Raw genomic sequence first — 19,296 nt, forward strand, 5'->3', positions numbered from 1 at the left:
CGACACGCCTGCGTATTGCGGTGCATACACATGCGCAGTAGTAATGTGTCCGCGTTCGCTGCAAAAAACTGCAGCGAGCGATCAACTCGAATTAACTCCTAAATCCAGTCTAGGGTTTCTGTTATAGCAGCACCATAAACCCATTACATATATAAAATGTGTATAACGTGCTCTACCTGCTGCAATGTGTATAACATTCTCTACCTGGCGCAATGTGTTTAACGTGCTCTACCAGCTGCGATGTGTATAACGTGCTCTACCTGGCGCAATGTGTATAACATTCTCTACCTGGCGCAATGTGTTTAACATGCTCTACCTGGCGCAATGTGTATAACGTGCTCTACCTGGTGCAATGTGTTTAACGTGCTCTACCTGCTGCAATGTGTATAACATGCTCTACCTGGCGCAATGTGTATAACGTGCTCTACCTGCTGCAATGTGTATAACGTGCTCTACCTGCTGCAATGTGTATAACGTGCTCTACCTGCTGCAATGTGTATAACGCGCTCTACCTGGTGCAATGTGTGTAACGTGCTCTACCTGCTGCAATGTGTATAACGTGCTCTACCTGCTGCAATGTGTATAACGTGCACTACCTGCTGCAATGTGTATAATGCGCTCTACCTGCTGCAATGTGTATAACATGCTCTACCTGGTGCAATGTGTGTAACGTGCTCTACCTGCTGCAATGTGTATAACGTGCTCTACCTGCTGCAATGTGTATAACGCGCTCTACCTGCTGCAATGTGTATAACGTGCTCTACCTGCTGCAATGTGTATAACGTGCTCTACCTGCTGCAATGTGTATAACGTGCTCTACCTGCTGCAATGTGTATAACGTGCTCTACCTGCTGCAATGTGTATAAAGTGCTCTACCTGCTGCAATGTGTATAACGTGTTCTACCTGGTGCAATGTGTATAACGTGCTCTACCTGCTGCAATGTGTATAACGTGCTCTACCTGCTGCAATGTGTATAACGTGCACTACCTGCTGCAATGTGTATAACGTGCACTACCTGCTGCAATGTGTATAACGTGCACTACCTGGTGCAATGTGTATAACGTGCTCTACATGGCGCAATGTGTATAACGTGCTCTACCTGCTGCAATGTGTATAACGTGCTCTACCTGGTGCAATGTGTATAACGTGCTCTACCTGCTGCAATGTGTATAACGTGCTCTACCTGCTGCAATGTGTATAACGTGCTCTACCTGCTGCAATGTGTATAACGTGCTCTACCTGCTGCAATGTGTATAACGTGCTCTACCTGCTGCAATGTGTATAACGTGCTCTACCTGCTGCAATGTGTATAACGTGCTCTACCTGCTGCAATGTGTATAACGTGCTCTACCTGCTGCAATGTGTATAACGTGCTCTACCTGCTGCAATGTGTATAAAGTGCTCTACCTGCTGCAATGTGTATAACGTGTTCTACCTGGTGCAATGTGTATAACGTGCTCTACCTGCTGCAATGTGTATAACGTGCTCTACCTGCTGCAATGTGTATAACGTGCACTACCTGCTGCAATGTGTATAACGTGCACTACCTGGTGCAATGTGTATAACGTGCTCTACCTGCTGCAATGTGTATAACGTGCTCTACCTGCTGCAATGTGTATAACGTGCTCTACCTGGCGCAATGTGTTTAACGTGCTCTACCTGCTGCAATGTGTATAACGTGCTCTACCTGCTGCAATGTGTATAACGTGCTCTACCTGCTGCAATGTGTATAACGTGCTCTACCTGCTGCAATGTGTATAACGTGCTCTACCTGCTGCAATGTGTATAACGTGCTCTACCTGGTGCAATGTGTATAAAGTGCTCTACCTGCTGCAATGTGTATAACGTGCTCTACCTGCTGCAATGTGTATAACGTGTTCTACCTGGTGCAATGTGTATAACGTGCTCTACCTGCTGCAATGTGTATAACGTGCACTACCTGGTGCAATGTGTATAACGTGCTCTACCTGCTGCAATGTGTATAACGTGCTCTTCCTGGCGCAATGTGTTTAACGTGCTCTACCTGCTGCAATGTGTATAACGTGCTCTACCTGCTGCAATGTGTATAACGTGCTCTGCCTGCTGCAATGTGTATAACGTGCTCTACCTGGCGCAATGTGTTTAACGTGCTCTACCTGCTGCAATGTGTATAACGTGCTCTGCCTGCTGCAATGTGTATAACGTGCTCTACCTGCTGCAATGTGTATAACGTGCTCTACCTGGTGCAATGTGTATAACGTGCTCTACCTGGTGCAATGTGTATAATGTGCTTTACTTGCTGCAATGTGTATAACGTGCTCTACCTGCTGCAATGTGTATAACGTGCACTACCTGCTGCAATGTGTATAACGCACTCTACCTGGTGCAATGTGTATAAGCAGCACTACTGAGTGGTGCAATGTGTATAACGTGCTCTACCTCGTGCAATGTGTATAACGCGCTCTACCTGGTGCAATGTGTATAACGCGCTCTACCTGGTGCAAATGTGTTTAAGCAGCACTACTGAGTGGTGCAATGTGAATTGGTACTATGATGTGGCCACGCCCCTTCTCCACAAAGTCATGCTCCTAAATTTTTGCTTTACACTATGGGAGGGGGAGCACCAATTCACTTTCTGACAAAATGTCTAGTGCCATCTCTGGTGCAGAGTATCCGGTATAGCTACACAGCCCAGCAGCACTGTCACCTCCTCCCTCCCCCTTGCAGCACTTTTGTAGTGTCCAAATCAAGTCAGAGTTTTTATATTTAAATCATTAATAATAACCTTAATTCCAATGGAACCAAGAAGAGGACAGGTAGGACCCCAATTTTGAAAAGTGAGGAGTCCCTGGGACCCACTTTTTTTTGGATCATTGCGATCACTCCCTGGAGCGCTGAGGTGCCGGGAGTATAGCTCCTGGACCCCAGCGCCCTACTACTACCTGCCGCATAGGGAGGGGAGGGTTTCCCTCACTGCCGCGGTCGCCGGAAAGGTCCATACATTTTAAAGATGGCACCTAACGCCAGTATACACTACCGTTCAAAAGTTTGGGGTCATCAAAATTTTGTGTTTTCCATGAAAACTCAGTTATTTATCAATTGAGTTGCACAATGAATAGAACATATAGTCAAGACATTGCCAAGGTTAGAAATAATGATTTTTATTTGAAATAATAATTTTCTCCTTCAAACTTTGCTCCCTCTGCAGCAATTACAGCATTGCAGACCTTTGGCATTCTAGCTGTTCATTTGTTGAGGTAGTCTTAAGAAATTTCACCCCACGCTTCCTGAAGCTCCTCCCACAAGTTGGATTGGCTTGATGGGCACTTCTTGCGTACCATACGGTCAAGCTGCTCCCACAACAGCTCAGTGGGGTTGAGATCTGGTGACTGTGCTGGCCACTCCATTAGACAGAAAACCAGCTGCCGGCTTCTTCCATAAATAGGTCTTGTATAATTTGGAGGTGTGCTTTGGGTCATTGTCTTGTTGTAAGGGGAAATTGGCTCCAGTCAAGCGCTGTCCACAGGGTATGGCATGGCACTGCAAAATGGAGTGATAGCCTTCCTTATTCAAAATCCCTTTTACCTTGTACAAATCTCCCACTTTACCAGCACCAAAGCAGCCCCAGACCATCACATTACCTCCACCATGCTTGACAGATGGCGTCAGGCACTCTTCCAGCATCTTTTCACTTGTTCTGAGTCTCACAAATGTTCTTCTGTGTGATCCAAACACCTCAAACTTCAATTCATCTGTCCATAACACTTTTTTCCAAGCTTTCTCTGTCCAATGTCTGTGTTCTTTTGCCCATATTAATCTTTTCCTTTTATTGGCGTTTTCTTTGCCACTCTGCCTAGAAGGCCAGCATCCCGAAGCCGCCTCTTCACTGTAGACGTTGACACTAGTGTTTTGCGGGTACCACTTAATGAAGCTGCCAGTTAGGACCTGTGAGGCATCTATTTATCATACTAGAGACTCTAATGTACTTGTCTTCTTGCTCAGTTGTGCACCAGGGCCTCCCACTTCTCTTTCTACTCTGGTTAGAGCCTGTTTGTGCTGTTCTCTGAAGGGAGTAGTACACACCGTTGTAGGAAATGTTCAGTTTCTCAGCAAGTTCTCGCATGTTATAGCCTTCATTTCTAAGAACAAGAATAGACTGTCAAGTTTCACATGAAAGTTCTCTTTTTCTTGCTACTTTCAGAGTATAATCGAACCCACAAATGTGATGCTCCAGACACTCAACTAACTTAAAGGAAGGCCCGTGTTATAGCTTCTCTAATGAGCAAACCCGTTTTCAGCTGTGCTAACATAATTGCACAAGGGTTTTCTAATCATCCATTAGTCTTCTACCGCGATTAGCAAACACAATGTACCATTAGAACACTGGAGTGATGGTTGCTGGAAATGGGCCTCTATACACCTATGTAGATATTCCATTAAAAACCAGACATTTGAAGCTAGTATAGTCATTTACCACATCAACAATGTATAGTGTGTTTCTGATTAATTTAATGTTATCTTCATTGAAAAAAACGGTGCTTTATTTTATTTTATTATTATTTTATTATTATTATTATTTATTATTTTATTATTCGGATAAATATATTGATGTAATCCCTTTATTAACTCCTGTGATTATTGATCCAGTAAATGGGAAAAAGAAGAAGTTCCTTAATATCCAAGACAATTAATATTCAGCTGAATCCCTGTTATTATATGCAGTGCCTGTAGTGTTGTTAATTGCCTCCTTCGATGGTACAGGTACAAGTACGAAGCGGCTGCAGCGGCGGTGGATGTTTGATGTTGGTGCCGGGTCCTATCGCACAAGGACCAGACGGCATATGCAGAAGTGGCAGCAAGCCAGGCTGGAGAATACAACAGAGAGGCGCACCTGGGTGGACACTGCAGGTCTTAAGTGCAGCTGGGTATAGATGTTCTGGATATAAAGAGTTAATATTGCGGCTCCGTAGCTCCGTGTCACTGCCCCTTGACGCGTTTCTCCGACTTAGCTCGTGTCGGTTTCTTCAGACCTGCAGTGTCCACCCAGGTGCGCCTCTCTGTTGTATTCTCCAGCCTGGCTTGCTGCCACTTCTGCATATGCCGTCTGGTCCTTGTGCGATAGGACCCGGCACCAACATCAAACATCCACCGCCGCTGCAGCCGCTTCGTCCTTGTGCAATAGGACACGGCACTAAGAACTGCATGTATGGTGAGAATATACCCTATTAACGGCAGAGGGGTTTCATAAGTACGCTGGTAAAGGAGTCTAAATCATCTTTTGGTTGGAGAATCATTGCGCACCATTGCATGATTACCTGTACCATCGAAGGAGGCAATTAACAACACTACAGGCACTGCATATAATAACAGGGATTCAGCTGAATATTAATTGTCTTGGATATTAAGGAACTTCTTCTTTTTCCCATTTACTGGATCAATAATCACAGGAGTTAATAAAGGGATTACATCAATATATTTATCCGAATTGATTATGAATTGATGATATGATATGATCTAGTGTCTACCTATATGGGCTTATGGCTCTCTAGCTCCGCTCTATATGAGTATAGCAAATTGAATTTAATGCTGTCTATAATAATAAATAGTTTTTACTATTATTATGTATGTTTGCGCTCTCTATCATAGTTATCTATAGTTTATTTGGCTGCCTTACATATCTGTTCTGCTGAAGCACCCTGTTGTGCTGCCCATGAAGGACCTACCTTACGTCTAGAGTGTGCAGAGACATTAGCCGGAATAGGGAGATCTGCATGAGAATAAGCTTCTGATATTACCATTCGGACCCATCTCGCCAGCGTCTGTTTACTAGCAGGCCATCCTCTTCTATGGAATCCGTAGAGGATGAAGAGAGAATCTGTTTTTCTGATGGCACTAGTACGATCTATGTAGATTCTTAACGCATGGACCACGTCCAGCGACGCTTCTCCCGCAGAAAGTCCCGATACCTGAAAAGCTGGGACTACAATCTCTTCATTCAGGTGAAACTTTGACACCACCTTTGGAAGATAACCAGATCTCGTTCTGAGAACTGCTCTGTCTGGAAAAAAACTTAGGAAAGGAGACTTACACGATAACACTCCTAAATCTGACACTCTTCTGGCTGACGCCAATGCCAGTAGAAAAAGTACTTGAGCAGTTAGCCACTTAAGATCTGCTCTCTTAAGTGGTTCAAACGGAGGACCCTGGACGAATTTTAGAACTAAATTCAAATCCCAGGAAGCTGCAGGAGAAACAAATGGAGGTTGAATATGTACCATTCCCTGAAAGAAAGTACGTACATCTTGTGATTCAGCAATCTTTCGCTGAAACCATACAGTTACTGCTGATACTTGAACTCTCAAAGAAGCAACCTTCAAACCCTTATCCAACCCTGCTTGAAGGAAATCCAAAATTCTGGATACTTTAAAAGATCTTGGATTCAAATTTTTTCCAGTCCACCAATGAATATAGGCTTGCCAAATTCTATGATACACACGCGCTGAAGAAGGCTTTCTTGCTCTAAACATAGTCTGGATTATTTGTACCGAAAATCCTCTAGCTTTTAAAATAGAGGTTTCAACAGACACTCCGTCAAAGACAGGTGATCCAGATGACTGTAGCAACAAGGACCCTGCATTAACAGATCTGGACGTTGAGGGAGCAATATCAGTGCTTCCACGGACATTCTTAGCAGATATGTGTACCAATGTCCTCTTGGCCAAGCTGGAGCTATCAGAATTATCGCTCCCTTTGCTTGCTTTATTTTTCTCACTACTCTGGGTAACAGAGATATTGGAGGGAACAGATATGCCAGATGAAACTTCCATTCTACTGACAGTGCATCTACAAGGACCGCTCCTGGGTCCCTTGTTCTCGATCCGTACCTTGGAACTTTGTTGTTTAGACGAGACGCCATAAGGTCTATCTCTGGTAGACCCCATCTGTTCACTAGTGTCTGAAACACTTCTGGGTGTAATGCCCATTCGGTTTCCTGAATGGTGTGTCGACTGAGAAAACCCGTTTCCCAGTTCAGAACACCTGGGACAAACACCGCTGATAATGCTGGGAGATGGAGTTCTGCCAATCTTAGAATGGGAGTCACTTCCTCCATCAATCTTTTGCTGTGAGTTCCTCCTTGATGACTGAGGTACGCTACTGCTGTCACATTGTTTGAGCGGATCTGGACCGGTCTTCCTCGCAGACTGTCCTTTGCCTGAACTAAAGCCCTGTAAATGGTCTTATTTCTAACAGATTTATCGGCAGGCGACTTTCCCTTGCAGTCCATTTTCCCTGGAACCACAGGCTTCCAAGTACCGTACCCCAGCCTTGCAGGCTGGAATCTGTTGTCAGGACTTGCCACTCTTTTATCCAAAAGGGTCTCCCCTTGTTTAAATGGTCGATCTGTAGCCACTACGCTAGAGACCTTTTTACATTAACTGGAAACTGTATCATCTGCTTTATTATCGTCTGATGATTTCCGTTCCATTTGGTCAGAATAAGGTGCTTCAAGTGGTCTGGAGTGGAATTGCGCATATTCCACCATGTCGAAGGTTGATACCATCAGACCCAACAGTCGCATTGCTGCATGGACTGACATTGTCTGGGCTTGCAACGCTTCCTGAGCCATGACCTGCACAGTGACTATCTTTTTCTCTGGTAAGACACTTTCTGTAGGTCTGAATCCAATATGGCTCCCAAATGAACCATCCGCTGTGACGGATTCAGAGACGACTTCTCCCAATTTATGAGTCACCCATGTCTCTGTAGACAAAGTATCGTCTGTTGGAGATGGCTCAAAAGTAAATCTTGCGAATGTGCTAAGATTAACAGGTCGTCGAGGTATGGGAATATTCTTATCCCCTGTTTGCGCAGACAAGCTGCCATAACCACCATGATCTTGGTAAACACCCTGGGTGCTGTTGCTAACCTGAAGGGCAGAGCTTGGAACTGAAAATGTTCCTGGAGGATGGCAAACATGAGGTAACACTGATGAGACAGTGTTATAGGCACATGTAGGTAAGCATCCCGTACACCCAGAGATACCATGTAATCTCCCGGTTCCATGGCCAACATTATGGAGCGCAACGTCTCCATGTGGAACTTCGGGATCCAAATGTATTTGTTTAACATTTTTAGATTGGGAATTGGTCGATATGACCCATTTGGCTTCTGGATCAGAAATAGATTGGAGTAAAACCCCTGTCCCCTTTGTGATGAGGTACTGGGACAATCACACCAGACTGCAGTAATTTTTGGACTGCTTCTTGCAGGGCATTGGCCTATACGAGACGGGCTGGTGCAAAAAAATCTTTGAGGAGGCTGCCTCCTGAATGGGAACCCATACCCCTGAGATACCACCTTCTGCACCCAAGCATCTGTTGTTGACTGTTGCCATATGTGTGCAAAATGAAGGAGTCGGCCCCCAACCCTGGAATCCTCCAGGCGGAGGCCCGTCTCTTCAGGCTGATGGCTTCTGTTCAGGCTTGGAAGCTGGCTTTTTGCCCGCCCACTGCTTCCTACCCCTGGTTTTGAACTGGGGTTGCTTAGACTCCTCTTTAGCTTTCGCCTTACTTTGCCAACGAAATGAGCAAAACTTTATACCCTTGGACTTAGGGTTATAAATAGCCGGAAATCTGACCTTCTTTGATTCAGCCTCTGATTCTAGGATATCAGAAAATGATTTCCCAAACAATATATTACCAACGAAAGGCAATGCTTCCAATTCTTTCTTGGATTCCGCATCTGCTTTCCAGGTACGTAGCCAAACTGCTCTGTGAGCGACTACTGTCAAGGCTGAAGCTTTAGAAGCAACTGTACCCATATCAATTGCTGCTTGTTCTAAGTATTGGGCAGATTGTCGCAAACGGCTTAAAAGGTACTCTTGCTCCGAAGTAGGAGAAGAGATGTCATTTCTAGTTCCTCTATCCATTCGCCCATTGCCTTTGCTACCCAGGCCGAAGCCATAGCAGGTCTTACCACTGCTCCTACTAGAGAAAATAAATTTTTCAAAAAAAACTATCTACCCTTCTGTCTGTGACATCATTTAGCGAGGTAGATGACAGTGGTAAAGCAGATTTATGCACAATCGCAGAACATGTGCATCTACTTTTGGAGGTACTTCTCTTTTCGAACAATCCGCAGCTGGAAATGGATAATAAGAATTCCATCTTTTCGGAATCTTATATTTCTTACTGGGCGTCGCCCAAGACTCATCCATCATTTCTGTCAGTTGGGAATTCAGTTTTCACTGATTTTGTTCGTTTAAACACAGGTGCTTTAGATGTTAACACTGTTTTAGCTGGCTCTTCCAAAGATAGAACAGCCTCCACAGCACCAATAAGTTCAGCTACATCCTCTGAACTAAAACTCTGCGACTGATCATCATACGGAGTATTTGAATATACTGTATCTGTTAGGCGCCGGGGTCCGCGATGTCCTCGTGGTCCGGCGCCTAGCAACTAGGGACGCCGAGCGTGCTAGCCGCCGGGTCCCTAGCAATGCTGGGACGCCGTGCGTGCGTAGCTACCGGCTCCCTAGCATTGCAGGGACGCCGGGTGCGATTAGCGGACGCCACAGGCGGACCGCGTTCCCCGTTGCAGGGTCAATTTAGTACACACACACACACACTGGTCTTCTGGGCATGCAGCAGGGCAGCTGCACAGCATTTAGGGCAATCAGACTGAACATTTGATTGGAGGACTCCTTGCTAAATACTTTCTCAGTGCTTCACACAGACGCCGGTAATAGCTTCCTGCATGCTGCTTAGGTTTGCTGAACGTCTGTTCCAGTCCTGCTGTGTCCGGTCATTCCTGTCCTCAGAGTCCCTGAACCTTGGAGTTCTCATCTCATTCCAAGAAGTCTTCTGGTCCCCTATTGTCCGCAACGGTCGCCAGAGAATCTCGTGTGGTGTTCGTGAGTTGCGGCTCTGCCGTGTGCTGCGGCTCAGCCTGCTTTATTTTGTATTCTGTTTTGGAGCATTTGCGGAGGGTTCCGCTTCCACAAGTCCTCTCCGGAACTCGGCGGTGTAGGGTAGGAGAGTGGACAAGTGGGTATTTTGGTTGTCCTTTTCCCTGGCGGTTTTTCCGCACATATTCTAGTTTTAAGTTAGCTTGTAGCCCCTGGCTTTGTTGCTGAGTTAGAGGGACCCTTGTTATCACCCTGTCTCGGATTTCCCTTTGTCTCTCATTAAGACCTGAGGGGGCATCGGAGTTGGGCAGACGTAATCCGCCCTTCAAACGCGGCTGCCATGGGCTCAAGCAACGATAGTCTCGCAAGGGATTTCTGACAGCACGGGCGAGACAACGGAGTTAGGGAGCCAGGGGCTATTTTCCATTCCCGCTCCCTTTCCCAGCATTACGTTCCAGTACTCAGTACCTTGTTATAAGATCTCCTCAGACCAGAGTGCTGGAATCATAACATTATTACCAGCCATACCAAAACTTAAAATTAAACGGGGTTTAATTTTTTCTCATTCTGTTTTTGTGAGAGTTTATCGGCCTCATGAATCCGACAGGTTTAGGGCCAAATCCCGGTCAGCTCTTCGTCAACCAGATTCAAGAACTTACTCAGATGGTTCAGGATCTTTCTCTTCGGGTGAGATCGCAGGAAGATCTTTTGCGAGCCTCCCCGAAGGTAGTCCCTGAACCAAAGATGCATTTGCCCGACCGTTTTTCTGGTGATATAAAATATTTTTTAAATTTTAAAGAATCCTGTAAACGTTATTTTCGTTTAAGACCTACATCCTCCCGTAATGAATCTCAGCGGGTTGGGATTATTATTTCTTTACTCCAGGGGGATCCTCAGACCTGGGCATTTGGTTTAAGAGCAGAGGATCCTGCATTGTTATCTGTAGACGCCTTTTTTAAGTCTTTAGGGCTCTTGTATGATGACCCAGATAGAGAGGCGTCCGCTGAGAGTCAGCTGTGCGCTCTCAAACAAGGTAGAAATCCTGCGGAGGTTTATTGTACCGAGTTTCGCCGTTGGTCGAACGACTGTGGCTGGAATGACCCGACCCTGCGCAGTCAGTTTCGCCTCGGTTTATCTGAATTTATTAAAGACAGTCTCCTCCAGTACCCCGCTCCCGAGACTCTCGATAAACTCATGGAGCTTGCTATAAAGATTGATCGTCGTCTCCGAGAGCGGAGGGCTGAAAGAGGAACATCTATAAGGTCTAGTCCTTGTGTATATTCCTTTCCAGAGGACGTCGAGGAGCCCATGCAGATGGGTCTCTCCCGGCTGTCTCCTGAGGAAAAAAACAGAAGACAAAATTCCGGTCTTTGTCTATACTGTGGTGGTAAGGGACATTTTGCTTGTAATTGCCCGAACAAGTCGGGAAACGCTTTGACCAGGTGAATTGTGAGGGGGTTCACTTAGGTCTGCAGCTTATCTCCTCGAACAACTCTCTTTTAGTCCCTGTTAAGGTTTCCTTTGGCAGCCTCAGTTCTTTGGTGTCGGCTTTTGTCGACAGTGGAGCTGCAGGAAACTTTATGGATTTAACTTGGGCTAAGGCCTTAGGCATCCCACAGTTACCATTAGATAGATGTATCACCATGCACGGCTTAGATGGGGGTCCACTTTCCAATGGAGTAATTACTCACCATACACCTCCAGTAGTACTTACAGTAGGAGCCTTACATTCCGAAGATATTGAATTCTACCTTACACATTGCCCGGCAGTTCCCATTGTTCTAGGTCACCCTTGGCTTGCCTTTCATAATCACACCATTGATTGGCGGTCCGGGGAGATTTCCCAATGGGGTACATTTTGTGCTAAGGAATGTATTTTGTATGCAGTCAGAGTTGCAGCAATCGTTCCAGAGCTCATTCCTGTGGAATACCAAGAGTTTGACGATGTCTTCTCCAAAGGCAATGTGGACATTCTGCCTCCCCATCGGCCTTATGATTGTGCAATTGAGCTAGTTCCAGGTGCCACTTTGCCTAAGGGGAGATTATATGCCTTGTCCGGGCCTGAAACTATGGCCATGAATAATTATATTCAGGAAAGCCTAAAGAAGGGATTTATTAGACCATCAAAATCTCCTTTAAGTGCAGGTTTTTTCTTTGTGTAGAAAAAAGATGGCTCGCTTAGACCATGCATTGATTTTAGGGCCCTGAATAAGATCTCCGTTAAAAACACCTATCCTTTGCCGTTAATTTCTGTACTTTTTGATCAGTTACGTTCTGCTGTGATTTTTTCTAAAATTGACCTTAGAGGAGCTTACAACCTCATCCGAATTAAATCTGGGGATGAGTGGAAGACGGCTTTCAGCACTCAGTCGGGTCACTACGAATACCTGGTGATGCCGTTCGGCCTGTCTAATGCTCCGGCAGTTTTTCAAGACCTCCTTAACGATGTTCTCCGTGACTTCCTAGGGAAATTCGTGGTCGTTTATTTAGACGACATCTTGCTTTATTCTGAATCAATGGAACAACATGTTACCCAGGTGCGTCTGGTTCTTCAAAAGTTACGTGAGAATCATTTATATGCCAAGCTGGAGAAGTGTGATTTTCACGTCACGGAAGTATCTTTTTTAGGGTACATAATTTCTCCTCAGGGATTTTCCATGGAACCAAAGAAGCTCCAGGCCATCCTTAATTGGGCGCAACCCACTAATTTAAAAGCAATTAGCGCTTTTTAGGGTTTGCGAATTATTATAGGAGGTTCATTCATTCTTTTTCTGACCTGGTTGCTCCCATAGTAGCTTTGACAAAAAAAAGGAGCGGATCATACCAACTGGTCGCATGAAGCTGAATTGTCCTTCCAGGCCTTGAAACAAGCCTTTGTCTTGGCTACAGTCCTTAGACATCCTAATCCGGAATTGCCCTTTGTTGTGGAGGTTGATGCCTCAGAAGTTGGAGTGGGGGCTGTCCTTTCTCAAGAGGATCCGGAATCTCTGGAGTTACATCCTTGTTCCTTCATGTCCAGGAAATTCTCCTACGCTGAATCCAACTATGACGTTGGTAATCGGGAATTACTGGCAGTAAAATGGGCTTTCGAGGAATGGAGGCATTGGCTGGAGGGAGCTAGAGATACTATTTCAGTTTTTACTGACCATAAGAACCTGCAATATATTGAATCAGCTAAACGGCTTAATGCTCGGCAGGCACGTTGGGAATTATTTTTTACTCGTTTCAGGTTTATAATCACGTTCAGGCCTGGTTCCAAGAATACAAAAGCTGATGCCCTGTCACGTAGCTTTTTTCCGGTTCACAATAGCAATCCTGTTGTTACCCCCATACTTCCATCTTCGGTCATCCGGGCAGGCCTCACACAGGATTTATTTACCCAGTTAAACCAGCTTCAACACCAAGCTCCTAGACTTACTCCTGCTGGTCGTCTTTATGTCCCTGAATTTTTGAGAGCCACTGTTTTAACTGAATTTCATGACAACAAAGTCTCAGGGCATCCGGGAATCACTAAGACATTGGAGTTAGTCTCTCGCTCAGTGTGGTGGCCTAGTCTTTCTAAGGACGCTAAGGAATTAGTTCATTCATGTCAGGTTTGTGCACAGCATAAGGTTCCTCGTTCGTTGCCTATCGGGCAACTCATGCCTTTAGCTGTTCCTCTCAGGCCATGGTCTCATATTTCCATGGATTTTGTGGTTGACCTTCCCCTTTCAGCCGGATTCCGAGTAATTTGGGTGGTAGTGGACCGTTTTAGTAAAATGGCTCATTTTATTGCTCTTCCCCGATTGCCTTCTGCTCAAGGGTTGGCAGTTTTGTTCCTTCGCCATGTGTTCAGGCTTCATGGGTTGCCCACTGATATTGTTTCTGATCGGGGTCCACAATTCATTGCACAATTCTGGAAATGTTTTTGTGCCTCATTGAAGATGAAACTGTCTTTAACATCTGGTTACCACCCACAGTCTAACGGGCAAACCGAACGAGTCAACCAGTCATTAAAACAATATTTACGTTTGTATTCAGCCAAACTCCAGAATGATTGGTCCGAGTTTCTCCCTTTGGCTGAATTTGCTTACAATAACTTGTCATTCTTCCACCAAAGAGTCTCCATTCTTTTCAGTTTTTGGTTTTCACCCCAGAGCCAATTCTTTTTTTCATCATTCTCCAGTCTCCTCGCTAACCTTGACCTCCCATCTCAGAGCAATTTGGAAAAAAGTGCACATTGCTCTCAGAAAAGCGGCCTTCCAAGAGAAGAAATTTTCTGACAGGCTCCGACGTCCTTGCACTTTAAAGGTGGGAGATAAGGTGTGGTTGTCAACTCGCAACATCAGGCTTCGACAATCCTCGGCTAGACTGGGACCCAAATTTATTGGACCGTTTCTTATTATTAAGAAGGTCAACCCAGTTGCCTTTCGGCTACGTCTACCAAGATCTCTCAAGATTAGAAATACTTTTCACTGTTCCCTGTTGAAACAATACGTTTCTTCCAGTAGATTTCCTCGGAGGATCTCTCAGGGTAGATCTCCAGTGGATGTACAGGGACAACAGGAGTTCTTGGTAGAGAAAGTTCTTGATTCCAAATTGTCCCGGGGTCGGCTTTATTTTTTAGTTCACTGGAAAGGCTATGGTCCGGAGGAAAGGTCTTGGGTCCTAGATAACGATCTTCATGCCCCTAGGCTCAAGAGGGCGTTTTTTTTCGGGAATTTCCTCAGAAACCTGGCTTTAGGGGTTCCTTGACCCCTCCTCAAGGGGGGGGGTACTGCTAGGCACCGGGGTCCGTGATGTCCTCGCGGCCCGGTGCCTAGCAACTAGGGACGCCAAGCGTGCTAGCTGCCGGGTCCCTAGCTACGCTGGGACGCCGTGCGCGCGTAGCCGCCGGCTCCCTAGCAACGCTGGGACGCCGTGCGCGCGTAGCCGCCAGCTCCCTAGTAACGCAGGGACGTCGGGCGCGATTTGCCGCCTGGACCCTAGCAACGGGGACGCCACGGGCGGACCGCGTTCCCCGTTGCAGGATCAATTTAGTACACACACACACACTGGTCTTCTGGGCGTGCAGCAGGGCAGCTGCACAGCATTTAGGGAAATCAGACTCTGAACATTTGATTGGAGGACTCCTTGCTAAATACTTTCTCAGTGCTTCACACAGACGCCGGTAATAGCTTCCTGCATGCTGCTTAGGTTTGCTGAACGTCTGTTCCAGTCCTGCTGTGTCCGGTCATTCCTGTCCTCAGAGTTCCTGTATCTTGGAGTTCTCATCTCATTCCAAGAAGTCTTCTGGTCCCCTATTGTCCGCAACGGTCGCCAGAGAATCTCGTGTGGAGTTCGTGAGTTGCGGCTCTGCCGTGTGCTGCGGCTCAGCCCGCTTTATTTTGTATTCTGTTTCGGAGCATTTGCGGAGGGTTCCGCTTCCACAAGTCCTCTCCGGAACTCGGCAGTGTAGGGTAGGAGAGTGGACAAGTGGGTATTTTGGTTGTCCTTTTCCCTGGCGGTTTTTCCGCACATATTCTAGTTTTAAGTTAGCTTGTAGCCCCTGGCCTGGTTGTTTAGTCAGAGGGCCCCTTGTTATCACCCTGTCTCGGATTTCCCTTTGTCTCCCATTTAGACCTGGTGGGGCATCGGAGTTGGGCAGACGTAATCCGCCCTTCAAACGCGGCTTCCATGGGCTCAAGCAACCATAGTCTCGCAAGGGATTTCTGACAGCACGGGCGAGACAACGGAGTTAGGGCGCAGGGGCTATTTTCCATTCCCGCTCCCTTTTCCAGCATTGCGTTCCAGTGCTCAGGTCCTTGTTATAAGATCTCCTCAGACCAGAGTGCTGGAATCATAACAGTATCATCATCTGTTGTATCATCTTATGTAGTCTGCCACATAGACGCATCAGTCTTAGTCTTACCTGTCCCTTGGTTGCTTATATAGGCTACTGGAACCAAGCCGTCGGAAGGGAGCTGCATGTATGGGTTAATAGTGTAACCTAACCCTTGAGGTGCTGCTACCGGAGCTAACCTGTTCGCTGTAGAAGATAGAGTCTTTGCGACAATATTCCATGGTTGCTCTGTTGGTGGTTGAACCAACTCCTGTTTTTTACTTTGCTGAAAAGCAAAACAGTTCGCACACAAACCCTCATAAATGACTAATTGATCCACATCAATTAACCCTGTCTTATAAGATAAGCATGTTAGGGCTGTAGGAGTGCTTGATAAATTCTCCTTGTCGCTCACAGACATGGTAATAATCTGTTAATGACTACACAATTTGTGACTGAAAATCACCCTATATGTAAGTATATAGAGGTGAGATCAATCTGACCACAGTGCACCTGATTTGAGGGTCAGAACAGGACTGACATTACACAGAAAAGTCAGCACACATACTAGCAGTCAGTCACATGTTAAGGCATTAGACATTGACATATGAGAATACAACCTCCATAACAACTTATACATAAGTAGGAAAATTGTACTTCTGTTTTTAACTGGTTATTTTCCAACATAACATGCAGAAAACACAGTAATATACAGGTCTCATATGCAATAGGTACTAAAAATTAACAATGCATACTAAGAAGTAGAAGGAATTTGTAGTACTGTATACCCTGTCTCTGTAGAGCGGGATACAGGGAGACTCACCACACTTCCATATCCAAACAAATGCGCTCGCAAGACGCTGAGTGGATTCAGACCCTACTGGTGTACACTGCCGCTCCTGATAACTGACACAGTCGCTGCTGCGGACACGGACGCTCTGCGACTTCCATGTGTATGCAGACGCTAAGGCCTGCGACTCAGTCTAGGCGGGATCTCTAGTGTACACAACCGCAGCGTCTAAGCTGCGACCGAGTACCCTCGTGGTAGCGTCTGAGCCGGAAGTGAGGTCATTCAATTCATGAAACGAGAGACGCGCGGAAACTGGTCATTAACTCGGAGGAGGGGCGGCCAGGAGAGTGTCTGAATCCCCCTGTTGACTCAAACCCTAAGGATCGCGGCCTCTACCTAGTCCTGGCGCCTATGATCCCTAGAGCGCAGCGCTGTCGCACTCAAGATGTTTGGCGCATCAACACACTATTTGTAGTCTCCACCAAAAGCAGTGTAGCTGTGTCCTGACCTCTCTAGTAAGAGGAAGTCCATAGACTTACCTTCTTCCCCATGCTCTGGCCACAGCCTGGTAACGTCTGCTGGACCTGCTAGAACATCAGACACAGACGCCGGTCCAGACAACACTGTACCGCGAAGGTAAGTGTTGTTGCGACCCAGTGGGGAGTTGTTGGAGCGACTCTTTCCAGTATGCGTTTAAGACGCTATTAACAAAAGTCGCTCAAAATAAACATAGTAAGTCTATAAAAATTAAATAATAAAAGCTTGAGGCTGCTTTATTCACAGCAGCCCTGTGACCATGTGGCTTCCTGCCGCACCAAGCAAAAAACTGATTTGACTGAGTCAGTGGGCGGGACTATATGGTGAAGGCCCCGATGCATCCTGGGAGGCCAGAAAGATTGTGACCGTGTTGGTGCCATTTCCGCTGTCCCTCAACCATATCCCAATGTTATCCTGTGGATAATCCTGTGGACCCAGCCAGAGAAAGTCACAGTTTGTACAATTCAGAGGTTATTACTGACAATAATACTGCACTGGACTAGCTTATATTGCTAAATAGTCAATAGATATAACACTGCACAGTAAGAACTGGATGTATATCACAGGGTAACTGTTCTATAAAACCCTGACTAAATGCACTCTTTCTTAACTATCATGGTCTAAAAAGGCAGGTACAATACTTAAGTGTCATGTAAAGTCACAGCGCTGACAACCAGGCGGCTTTACATAGGAGGATTTGCCCAAGCAGTCCCAGGAACAGTGAGCTGAGGAGTAATGGCGCCGCAGACACTGACAGGGAGTGAGGAAAAGACAGAGATGCAGCTCCAGGGCGGGAACACTTGCTGGAAATGGCGCCCTGGGGGAGGGGCTTCAGGTCTAAGTCTTATCCCCTCTGCTGGCAAAACCACCGGGTACTGTGGGCGATATAAAAACCAGTTTTAAGAGAAAACCTGACCTGCGCCCATGCCCTGGTGATCTAGTGGGATCGCCTGTATCCACAGTGTCCACCGCCAGCGCGCGCGGCCCGCCTCCCACTGACCGCACCGGATCGCGATAAAGTCAGGGTCCCGCAAGCGGGACCCACTTACCACCTCCCGAAGCGCAGCCACGCGATCCTGGAGAGCCCCAGCCGTGTGTGTCTAACATGAAGAAAACTGGAGCCTCCGCTGTAGGTACCCGGCAACCAGGGCTCGGGAGTGTACAGCACCGCTGGGGAGAGCTGGAGCTGCAGCAGTGAATGTCACAAGACATTTACCACCGCAGCTGCCCTTGAAGTCTTCACTTTTTACTTCAAAAAAGCTTTTCTCAGGGCTGCTTGGAGCAGCCCCGCTGTTAAGTGCCTGCTTACTGCAGCACCAACTTACAAAACTGAGCTCTGTGCAGAGAGGCGCGGTGATATAGGAGGCGGTGCTGTGCATACTGGGAACAGTCAAAGCTTTGAGCCTGTTGGTGCCTCGGATCAAGCGCCTACTCTACACCCCATTGTCCAATCCTTGTGGAGCCCAGTGTACCCCGCAGCTGAAATCCTGTTTTCTCATACATCCTAGAGGATGCTGGGGTCCACTTCATGACCATGGGGTTTATACCAAAGCTCCAGAACGGGCGGGAGAGTGCGGATGACCCTGCAGCATCGATTGACCGAACTTGAGGTCTTCATCGGCCAAGGTGTCAAACTTGTAGAATTTAGCAAATGTGTTTGACCCTGACCAAGTAGCTGCTCGACAAAGTTGCAATGCCGAGACAACCCGGGCAGCCGCCCAGGAGGAGCCCACCTTCCTAGTAGAATGGGCCTTCACTGACTTCGGTAACGGCAATCCAGCTGTAGAATGAGCTTGCTGAATCGTACCTCTGATCCAGCGTGCAATAGTCTGCTTGAAAGCAGGACACACAATTTTGTTGGGAGCATACAGGACAAAGACTCTGTTTTCCGTATTCTAGCTGTTCTAGCGACATAAATCTTCAAAGCCCTAACCACATCTAGATACTTTGACTCAGTGAATGTGTCAGGAATTACTGGCACCACAATAGGTTGGTTTATGTGGAAAGAAGAAAACACCTTTGGAAGAAAATGTTGACGAGTTCTCAACTCTGCCCTATCTTCATGGAAGATCAGGTAAGGGCTCTTGTAAGACAAAGCCCCGAACTCCGACACCCGCCTTGCGGATGCCAATGCCAAAAGCATCACCACTTTCAAAATTAGAAACTTCTACTCTATCTCTTGTAGAGGCTCAAACCAATCCGATTGAAGGAACTGCAACACCACATTAAGGTCCCATGGTGCCACTGGAGGCACAAATGGAGGCTGGATGTGCAGAACCCCTT

At 46.5% G+C, this 19,296-nt stretch overlaps 1 protein-coding gene across 1 annotated transcript in view; it reads right to left on the reverse strand.

Annotated features, from left to right (window-relative positions):
- Positions 1–19,296, reverse strand: part of LOC134983270 (gastrula zinc finger protein XlCGF53.1-like) — a 65,573-nt gene that overhangs the window by 27,301 nt on the left and 18,976 nt on the right. The window contains exons 5-6 of the mRNA XM_063948993.1: positions 6,473–6,756; positions 4,064–4,119 (exon numbers count right to left, since the gene is read on the reverse strand). Coding sequence (XP_063805063.1) covers positions 4,064–4,119; positions 6,473–6,756 — 340 coding nt within the window. The remainder of the gene's footprint in view (positions 1–4,063; positions 4,120–6,472; positions 6,757–19,296) is intronic.

This window comes from Pseudophryne corroboree (assembly GCF_028390025.1).
Source record: "Pseudophryne corroboree isolate aPseCor3 chromosome 3 unlocalized genomic scaffold, aPseCor3.hap2 SUPER_3_unloc_11, whole genome shotgun sequence".
In the NCBI taxonomy this organism is placed as follows: domain Eukaryota; kingdom Metazoa; phylum Chordata; class Amphibia; order Anura; family Myobatrachidae; genus Pseudophryne; species Pseudophryne corroboree.